Below are 11,174 nucleotides of genomic sequence, written 5' to 3'. Positions count from 1 at the left end.
CTCTTCCGACGCAACTTTGGTTACACCCTGAGGTCAGTCAATGATCTGTATATTCAGAAGGACTTTTCTATTCTGAATGACTTCAGAAACAATATGAAGAGTTACTACTTTGCAGAGGCTCAACTAACTGACTTCTCAGATCCTGCCTACATAACTAAAATCAACGAGCGTATTATGAAGCTCACCAAAGGATTAATAAAGGAAGCTCTTGTGAACATAAATCCTGCAACACTGATGATGATTCTCAACTGTCTTTATTTTAAAGGTAAAAATCCTTATTTCAATATTCAGCAATAGAATACGTTAATTTATTATATTTCATTGCACACATCTGAGCAACCAAGAACAAATCAAACCTTAGGCAGCAACAATAACAGTTTTTTAACGTCGGTATCCCACTGATTAATAAGGCTCTGAATTACTATTATCTGCCTCTCTAGATAAGACAGAGGCCCCAGCCATGCACCAGGACTCCACAGCACAAGGTGTTGTACAACGATTGCCTCAAAGAACTTGCACTCTAAATATAAAACAAAGGACAACAGATGAATACTGTGTCCAGTTTTGGGCCCCACTTACAGAAAGGATGTGGACAAGTTGGAGAGAGTTCACCAGAGGGCAAAAAATTATTAGGGGGCAGGGGCACATGACTTATGAGAAGAGGCTGAGAGAGCTGGGTTTATTTAGTTTGCAGAAAAGAAGACTGAGGGGGATTTGAGAGCAGCCGCTAAATACCTGAAGGGGGAGGGGGGTGTAAAAGAGGATGGAGCTAGACTGTTTTCAGTGGTGGCAGATGACAGAACAAGGAGCAATGGTTTCAAGCTGCAGCAAGAGAAGTTTAGGTTAGATATTAGGAAAAACTCTTTCACTAGGAGGACAGTGAAGCACTGGAACAGGTTACCTAGAAAGGTGGTAGACTCTCCATCCTTGGAGGTTTTTAAGGCCCAGCTCGACAAAGACCTGGCTGGAATGACCAAGCTGGGGATGGGTCCTGCTTTGAGTAGGGGCTGGACTAGATGACCTCCTGAGGTCCCTTCCAACCCTCATTTTCTATGATGTTATGATAACCCCAGGTAACAGTGACACCTGAGGGGTAACTCCATTCACTTTTTCTGCAGCTACTCCAAGTTGATTTAGTCCAAAATGTTTGTTTTGAAATATTCAGAACTCAGAGGAGCAGCCATCTTCAGGGAACCGGAGCTTAAAGTCCACGTTTTCTATGAACACATGTGGGGCAAACTAAGAGTGTCCTGAAGGGGCTGAAAAGTTGTTACCTTAACAGACTGATTGTCTAAGCCATGCCTAAATTTACTTCCCCTGCCAAGAATCCTGTCAAGTATGCTAGGTTGCTTTGTACAAGCTGCTTCATAAACCGGGAGTGTAACCAAGTCTGCATGATGGTGTCACAGGTATACAGACAGGTTAACTAGCAGTGTCACCCAGCAATGATAATTAGCACAGCAAGAGGGCTGTGTGGGTGCAGCTGCACTGCTTCTGGTTTAGTATACCACTGCAGGGCACAGTAAGTTTACTGTGTAGACGTGGCCTGAAAAAGCTAAATCAGGACACTGAGATACTATGGGCGAGTCACCATGAGTGCACACGTACGGTTTGCAGCACCGCTAATTAGCAGAGTGGCAATTTTTTGGACATTGGGAGAATCTGATGTCAAAAACACAAAACAAAACAAGAGGAAAAAAAACCCCCAAAACCAAAACATGCAGGAGAAAAAAGCAGGGCGGTGCATGTGGCTGCAGCATGTACCACCCAAAACTGGAGCCTGGCTGGCCAGAGCCGTGCTCTGGCTGCTGGTCAGGCTCTGTGTCCCTGGATCACCGCTGCTGAAGCCCTGGAGACCCCCAGGATCTCAGGTAAGGCTGCTGGGGCCAGCCCAGGTACTGGCCCCAACCTCCCCTGCCCCAACCAGGGCAATCTGCCACATGCCAGAGAGCGCGTTCAGGGCCATGCCCAGAGACAACTAGCTGCTGGTAGTGCTGTCTACAGTTAAAAGTCTGATGGATTTCATTATGCAATTGTTTTCAGAGGCTTCTAAAAAATTGCCAGACTAATTCTTTGGGCAGAAATTCTCCAGGTTGGTCATTTGCCTCAGTTTGAATTTGTCGTCTCAAAAGCCATTTCAGAACAAGTGAAAGAAAATGTTATTATTTCCTTCATGTTAAAAACCAAACATGACAGAAGGCCTAGGATTAGCTGGACAAGATGCCTGAAGGAGGAGCCTAGAGAGACTGACAGGGAAGAGACAGAAATGAGGAACACAAAGAAAGAATCTGGGGGAGACAGTGAGGAAGACCGAAATAAGATGAAGAGCCTAGGATAAGGGGAATACAAAGGTTCGCTGAACAAGAAGGATGGGATAAGAAACCCAGTTGGGAAACAGAGATTGGGACAGGAAGTCATCAGGGAGATATGAGACTAGGAGAGACTGGAGAGGAAAGAGACAAGAAAAATATGACCTCTCAAGTATACTCCCCTCCACAGTCTAGAACGGAACCCAAGATTTCTGGGTTTCAACCTTTCTCTGTTGTCAGCAAACACCTGACACACGTATTTCTTCCCTTGCTGCTGGCAACTCCACAGAAGATGGCAACTTATTACTGCCACTGATTGCCTGGCCAACTTGAATCCAACAAATCCTAGTTTCTCAATCTTTTCTTTGCAAGTCAACTCTGCACTTCACTCCGGGACTTTTCCTCATTAGAGCCATAGGCTCCCAATATACTTCTTCAAGACTGAAGTCTCCTTGGGTTTATTTCTCTTGATGAATTTGTTCATAGGTTGTTGACGTTTCCCAGCCCTCTCTACCACATATTCTAATTTTTGTTCATCTTGATTGTTTACAAGGTTAAGAGATTCTTGCATCATTATTGCTAAGTTTTGGTAACACCTCAGGGATGGGAGACAGATATTCATCTCTGAAATCCAAGTTTCCATTCCCACCTCCACCCCCGCATAGTCATGCACACTCCACAGTGGACTACTTACCATACAGGCTCTGATCTCACACCTTTTATGAGGAATGTGATTGAGAAGGCAGTGGAGGCCATTCAATCCCAGTGATGATGATTTTGTAATAGGTAGGTTTCCAGTCTCCCTCCAGAATTGGCACTCTCAATCTCTTATTAGGGGTCTGAATGACCCCTTGTTGGGCTTTATATCAAGCATCAGCCAGTTACTTTGCTCATGCTGCAACTCAGCAGCTTGGTAACTAAGTTGTTCAGTGTATCCAGAATTACTTCCCAGAGGCTCTTGGCAGGCATGAAAAGACAGAAGACAGGCAAGGGGATAAATGCCTTGTGGGTCACCATAGAGGAATCTGAACTGCCATAACCCCCAAACACTGGCAGTTTCTCATTCTATTCAAAATATATGCAAAGCCTCTTACAGAAATAATTTCTAAATACTGGGAAAATCATCTCTAAATTGATGCAAAGTTCTTATCATGTCCTGAAAGAATATCTAAACCCCAGAGAAAGAGAAGTTTTGCTTGTGGGAAGGGTTAATAACAAAAAGTTGGGCTTGGACGTCACATTAGTAGAGTGTAAATAGGCCCCAACCCAGGCCCAAAAGGAGGACTTGCCTTCAGGCAGTGCTGGCTCTTCCCTTGTTCTAGTCCAGAGCATGATCTCACAACGTGTTGGAGAAAAGCCACAATTCCCTTTATTATGCTATTGGCTAAGCCGCCTCTTCACTGGCTGGCTGTAGTCCCCAGGATTGTGAACCCAGCTTCCTCTAAACATCTGAAGATGAGTGCACTGCGTTTCCAGGTCACCAATCTGTGATATCTGCTCACTCCTATTTACATCTGCTCTCTCCTGGCTATTATTAACTGTAATTTCGCCAACTGTGCCTTCACCATCCTAGTCCAATGAGCCATTACAGCTCCAGCAAATGTTTGACTTAATGGACTCCCTTCTAGGCTTGATATTTCATGGAGGTATTGGGGTGAGACCCTGAAGTCATTTCTTCATGCTAGTATGTAGTAACATGTTTGGAGGCAGTTAAAGTAAGAATCTTCAAACTATGTCTGATGCACGGGGGCTTCTTGCAGCATGGTTGAAGGAACTTATGCTCTCCTTTTTTCACATAATACCCGTCTTCCTGATCATAAGGATAAATTATGGAGAGTCTCCCTAAGAGCTGCTCCAATTAGTACTTCTCCACTACTTGCACCTTATTCATGATGCAGCAGCCCTCTTCTTGAGAGAGCAAGATAACAGCAGACTCGCCTTTTACTCTTTACAATAAATGCCTATAAAGTGGTAAGGGGACTAAACTGCTACAGATTTTTAAAGCCTGCAAAAAACCTATACCTAACAGACATAGTTATGAGTCTGTTAGGTCTGAGTTGTCACTTCTTAACCCTAATTCTGAAGTTTGGGCTGCCTTTTGGAAACCCAACACCGTGTATCAAGTCAGCTGGTACACTTGCTGTGATGGGTCCTCAGGTAAAAACAATTTGCTTCCCTCTGACAGCTATCTATATCTCCATACTTTTAAAAAAATCAACTAAAAGATATGTTAGCTCCTCCAAAGGCGTTTTTACTATAAAAAATGCTGGCCCCACATATAGTGTCATGGTCCCAATCTTGGTTCCTCCTCCTTAAACCTACCTAACTTCAGTTTTTCATCAAATTGTAATGAGGCTTTTCATACAACTTTTGTAACCTTAAAATAATTCTGAATAATTATACTGTATTTACAGTACCTAACACCCTGTGTTAGGAAAAACATAACATTATCAATGTTAAAAAAACAAAACTGAGAATGGTGACCTGGGCAATTCAGTATTACTCTGGGGATAAACAGTAAGCACACAATCTTCAGGCTTCTCTGGCATGTGACAGACAGCACAGTTAGGGAAGCAAGGAGAGCATTAAGTGCATCAGATTCTCTCCAAGTTACCAGTCACTTCAGACTTCCACACACAATAGCAGTCTTTTGAGGTGAAGGTAAAAAAAAAAAAAACCACTTACAAAGGGAATCACAAAAATTCCTTGTTCAGATGTTGTGTGAACACCAAAATTAAGATACTAACTTCCTAACACTGTATAGTTACAGGGTCTTTAAAAGGTTATATAACAATGCCTTCACACACTTATTTGCTCATCAAGGGCTATCTGACAGTCCTGGTATCTAAAGGGGAAACCAATATCCCCAACTAAGAGAATAAGTGTCAGCCACGCATATCCAAAGAAAGCTAATTCCAGGGCAGAACTCTAAATACACCGCCATACTGAAAAGACATCATCAATTACATTCTTTTAAAATTGCTCTTTCATTGCCCTATCAAGACACACTTGGGACAACCAAAGAGGCCTCATGTATTGCCTTAGCCAATGTCCACTAAAGTCAATACAAAGGTACTTTTCATTGACTTTAGCATGAGCTAATCTACCACTCCTTGGGGCCTGCCTGAGCCTTTCACTGGTATTTCCAAATAAGTCTCCACCCCCAAAAATATTTTTTTAAAACATTCCTATCTAGGAGCAGAGAAAAAAATTTAAGTTTTTTTTTTTGGCACTGAATTGACAGGAACCTGGGAAAACAAATTTCCAGTGGAAATGACAAACAAACGAACCTTCCGCCTGAATGAAAAAGAAACGGTCAAGGTTCCCATGATGCAGACGAAAGGGAACTTCCTGGCTGCTGCAGATCCTGAACTAGACTGCTCTGTGCTCCAGCTGCCATATGTGGGGAACATCAGCATGCTGATCGTGCTACCGCACAAACTAACTAGCCTGAAGGCACTGGAGAAGCAACTGACCCCTCAGGCGGTGGAGAAATGGCAAAAGAGTATGACAAACAGGTACATTTCATGGAAAAATGGTCTTCTTAAAAGCTTAACTTATTTCTTGACAAGATTACAAGGTTGCCAAAGGTGAAAGTGTTGGTTTTATATATGACACTGGATTTAGTATCATGTTACACTCGGGTTAAAATATTAGCATGATATAAAACCAAAAGGATTAAAAACTTTGTACGTGATTGCAAATAGGGAATTATCACCCAATCAGAAGTCTTTTAATGGACTGTCCTTGACCCAGCACTATGGGTGTGTCCCCACAAGTGTGCACATGCATTTTCCTGGGGACAAACAGCAGCGGCACATATTTGTGTACCTTACCTGGGGTCCTGAGAGCCTCCCGGGGCTGCAGCAGCAGCAATCTGGGCACATGGAGCCTGGCTGGCAGCTGGAGCAGGGCAGCTCAGGTTTTGGGTGGCGCGTGCCACTGCCATGTGCGCCACACCACTTTTTGGCACTTTTGTTTTTTTATACTGGGATTTTACTGCATCTAATTTTGCCCTGCACTGCAAATACGCAGCGCGGCAAACAGATTAACACGTGCTACATGCGCTTTGCGGTGCCTCAAAAGGTTTTGAGGCACTGCAAACCACACGTTCTTGCTCGTGGGGATGGAGCCTACTTTAGTTTTTCCAGATCATTGACTAAAAATACTCAAGTCGTTTGTAAAGCCTGTAGGTAACAGAAAAAGTGGTGGAATGGAAAAAAAACAAACCCTACACACAGTTCAGGTCTACAGAATAATGTAAGAATATGGTAGGCTAGGTTCTTTTAAACAATATGCATTTTTATACTCTTAAATGAAAGATGATGTCACAGTTAAAAGAGAAATTGTTTCAGAAAGCAGTAACTCAGAAGACTGACAAAGGTTGAGGTTGAGGGGAAAAAAAAAGAAAAAAAAAAGAATGGCTTGCCCTACAGTGAGAGACTTAAAAAAATAATTAAAAAAAAGAATCTGTTTACCTTAGAAGAGACATTTCCTAACAAAGGTCCTGCTCTTCATCTTGAGGACAAAGGCATAAATGAGATCAGCAGCTGGAAGCTACCTCTGGAAAAACTCAGTGTGATGTAACGCTGTTATCTTCTCATGTGGGTTATCATGTGGTAAAACAATTCATCTTGGGATAGGGTAGATTCTCCATCATTATAACTTTTAAATCATGCCTGGCTGTTAAAACACAGAAGCTGCAAAACTGATACAGGATTTTGATGAAGGATTCACTTGGTAAAATTCTATGGCCTGGGATATACAGGACTAGGCAATACTAACAGCCTTTCTGGCATTAAAATACCTTGTAAATATTGCACGGTCTTCCATTTAAGATACAAATTATGTCTATAGTCCATAATTCACAGAACTTCATCTTACTGTGCCAGCAAGTTTACAGCTCCCTAACAAGTTTTACAAGCATATTCAATTATGTGCATCTGTACACACAATCCCACATACTGCAGCAATATAACTGATAAGCCTTTTAAGCAAAATACTGGAACCGATTCCAAGTCTGCCTTTTTCCTCCAAAACAACCAGGACAATTTTGTTCGACTTACACATGGGATTGTCTTGTACTTCCACTCCTACATTTGACTTTCATGCTTGCAGAATTATTTTTGCACACAAAAATACCAGGTCAGAGTTTTTTTCAATCAAGTTTTTATTTTCTGTGCATTTAATCCTTTGGGTCCTTTCCTTGGCTATTTGACACTCTTGTGGAATGTTAAAAGGGCAACAGCAGTTCAAGAACTTCATATGTAATTATCCACATATAGTCAGGGAAAAAGCTGCTTTCATAAAACTGAACCTGAAAATGTAGGGTCAACTTACAAATGGAAAATTGTGGTATTAAAAGCCAATACATTATATAGCAATCAGTTTTTGTGGCTTTTAGATGTACAACTACTGCTAAACAGACATGACCTCGCCATTTAGAAAGTTAAGCATAAAAAATGAGGAACAGGGTTCCTGAACATTTCAGTGTCCTACCTACTTGTAAGAATGGAAATATCAGCCATGCAAAGCAAAGAATATGACACACCACATGACACAGTGTGTTATCTGTTACCTCATGAGTTTTAATGGTTTTGTTTCTTTCTTACTAGAACGAGAGAGGTGATTCTGCCTAAATTTAAGCTGGAAAAGAGCTATAACCTGATTGGTTTTCTGAAATCCATGGGAATACAAGAACTGTTTGCTGAAACAGGCAACTATTCTGGAATATCAGATGAGAAAGTCACCATTAACATGGTAATTGTTTCCTCTTCTGTCCTCATTCACCTTCCTTATAATTTCCTGTCATATATCAAGTAGACAAACTAAAATATTCCATAGCTTAGTTAAGTAGCTAAACAGATTCCAATCTCTCCTGGAGCATGCAGAAGGGATCTGAGCTTCTCTCAACCTAGGGGAAGACGAGTCATGTTGTGACTGTTAATTATTGCACAGTGTCAGGCTGCTCTTAGTCATAGCCAGACAGGTGTAAGTGTTTTCAGAAGCCAAAACCAGAGAATTATTACTATATGGGAATTATGGGGGCCAGGGAACCACATGCAGCATAGAAAAAAAATGCAGTATTGCAATTAAATTTTACCACTCCTGGGTAAGGTAATTATAGAACAACTTGCTGAATTCAATATTAAGTGTCTAGAGTCTTATTTTCTATTCTATTTTACAGTTCAACCACCAAGGCACAATCACTGTGAATGAGGAAGGCACAGAGGCTGTGGCTGTGACTACTGTGGGGTTCATGCCCCTTTCCACTCAGATTCGATTCACTGTTGACCGTCCTTTTCTGTTCCTTATCTATGAGCATCGCACCAACTGCCTGCTGTTTATGGGTAGAGTTGCTAACCCTAGCAAGTCTTGAGAATGGAGGTGTGCTATATGGATACTTACCCACAAGGCTGTGTGATTATGTTTTAGTATAGCAATATTTGAAAGGAAAAAAAATGTTTGGCACATTAGTGGTCCCAGATGCTATCATTACATGAGTTACTGCTATCAGAAGAAAATGCAGTACTGGTGGAGATGGTCATCAAATGGACTCGCACCACTAGATGATTTGACAGCAGTTCTTAAAAGGTTAATATCATGCAATGATAGAATTAACTGTATTGAAACTTCTAGGTAACTTACACTTTATTCTACTTCGGTGTATTAAATGTAATGAGAAAATAAAACATTTAGTCCAAGTGAATGCTTGAAGTTAAGATCTTAAATTTGTATTTAAGGAACAAGCAGGCACCTTAGGGATGTTCAAACAGACAACAGCTTTTTAGGCCTTCTTAATGCCTAAATCAGACTTAGGAATCTAGCATTAAGTACCCATTTTTTTAAAACTTTCAGCTTTATAAGGCTTGCATCTGCCCTTCATTACCTTGTGGCACAAATTCAGTCTGGAGGAAACTGGCACTATTTCTAGGGAAAACCTAGCCAAAACCTGCAGCAGGCTAAATGGAAGAGTAAGTAGTAACTTGAACTGATTTCCTACTCAGCAGGTGCATATTGCATTAAACCTGTGCATGTGAGGCGCAGAAAAGAGGGGCAGTAGGAAAAAGTCATTTAACAGGCCTGGGTAAGAAACTAACCGGTTTCTTCATTCTATACTGGCTTAACTCTCATTATTTCAATAGTTACTCTAGCTCTTCAAGGCTGTTCGGGGTCAAATGTTTAATACATAATCAGTAAGATTCATAGAATAGTTTACATTTTGGTGACCAGAAGAAGAATGCATTGTTTGCAAAAGCTTGTCTAAGTCTATTGCAATTGTACAGCTAGCCCAACAACAGTTATCACCCACAAAAATCCTTGCCTCTGCATCATATAGCAAAAGGTATTTTATGTACAATGGTGGAGATGGGGAAACACTTATTTCAGCAGGTAAACACCACTCTCTCTTTCCTCCATTTCTTTACTAAAGTCTTTTCTATAAAACAAAGTGTTTGTGAAAGAAAAGGAAGTTTTGAAAAACCATTCCAGACTCAATCTAATGTATTTTGGTACACAAAACTTCATAAAGAGCAGTGAAATACTTGCAGTTCCTTCAGCTTTTATAGTAGGAACACAAATCCTACTGACTTTTATTTGGTATCCATATGTATGCAACACACTTCTATTTAATGTGGGAACCTACTCCTAACTTCAAAGACAATCATTTAATGGAGGAACAAAAAGTTACATGTTTTATACCAACTGTTAAAATACCCTGATAAGAGTCATATTCACATTTCACGCCTCCTACTTTTTCCTATGTCTTTTACAGAGCACACCCTGTCGTCTCAGTCTGTCATACTATTTGTCACAAAATCTCAATTACTTGACTATTAAACTTAGGCTACCAACAAATATGCAAAGTAAGACATTATATATCAATCAATCAGTTACTTTAAGGATTAAGCAGCCTTTAAAGTTTGTTAAAAATCCTATACTATACAATTGTTGTTGATCCTGTTTTGCTTTTATGCAACACAATTTTGATTTTTTTTGTCCCTTAAAATTATCTGTCCAGCTCCATATAAAACTGTTTTAACATTTAAAGGCAAATAAAGCTGCTGCACTGAAAAAATATGAAGAGTTGATATTTTGCCAAACAAAATATTTTCCCTTTTTTAATATGCCATGACTGTTACTTCAAATCCAAGTCCTTGTTCAAAAGCTTCTTGCACATAAATATTTTTCACTATTAAAAACTTTTTGCCAGAAAAGCATTAAATAATATGTTTCAAGTATGGGAATGCTTTCTACTTCTTCACAAACCAGGAATATGTATTTATATTAAAAGCAAAGCATAATCAAGAAATCAAATTACACCATCAGTCATCAAGAATTAAATTATTAGACAACATTATTTGGAAGCAGGATTTTTTTTTAGATCAAGATAGTTACTGTTAGCAAGGGAAAGCGAAAGAGGTCAAACAGAAAAGCAAATGTAGCTTAGAACCCATGATCTTCATACATTGTGCAAGAAAATCAAATATTTGCTTCTGCACCCATAATGTAACCATTAACTCTTGCTACAGTTTCGGACACTATTTATTCTTCACAATTTGAAGGTGACTTTGGTTAAGAAAAAATGCAGTTTCCATTGACTATTCAGAGCAAATGTGTTTTATCAATAAATATGTGAAACAGTAAAAGTTTCAAAGCCCATGGCAGGATGTCTCCAGTGAAACTGGTTATATTTAAGAGCTTGATCTTGCCCCTATTGAAGTCAATGCCAAAATTCCGCTAGACTTTGGTGGGAGATGAAAAACCGCAATTGGAAATTACAGGTCTCAAACAGGACTGCAGTGGTCTCATTTAAAGCTGCTTGGTTTTTGAGCCAGACTTTTCATGGTAGCAGCACCCATGTCA

General features: G+C 40.3%; 2 protein-coding genes across 3 annotated transcripts in view; one reads left to right on the top strand and one right to left on the bottom strand.

Annotated features, from left to right (window-relative positions):
* Positions 1-10,292, top strand: part of SERPIND1 (serpin family D member 1) — a 13,097-nt gene extending 2,805 nt beyond the window's left edge. The window contains exons 2-5 of the mRNA XM_025201518.1: positions 1-265; positions 5,554-5,827; positions 7,925-8,069; positions 8,497-10,292. The exon at positions 1-265 is cut by the window's left edge and continues 637 nt beyond it. Coding sequence (XP_025057303.1) covers positions 1-265; positions 5,554-5,827; positions 7,925-8,069; positions 8,497-8,688 — 876 coding nt within the window. The 3' untranslated portion in view covers positions 8,689-10,292. The remainder of the gene's footprint in view (positions 266-5,553; positions 5,828-7,924; positions 8,070-8,496) is intronic.
* Positions 1-11,174, bottom strand: part of PI4KA (phosphatidylinositol 4-kinase alpha) — an 82,043-nt gene that overhangs the window by 37,241 nt on the left and 33,628 nt on the right. The gene's annotated exons all lie outside the window — the stretch shown is intronic.

This window comes from Alligator sinensis, unplaced genomic scaffold (genome assembly GCF_000455745.1).
Source record: "Alligator sinensis unplaced genomic scaffold, ASM45574v1 scaffold570_1, whole genome shotgun sequence".
Classification (NCBI taxonomy): domain Eukaryota; kingdom Metazoa; phylum Chordata; order Crocodylia; family Alligatoridae; genus Alligator; species Alligator sinensis.
The sequence above is the reverse complement of the archived record's forward strand: the minus strand, read 5'-3'. Positions and strand labels throughout refer to the sequence as shown.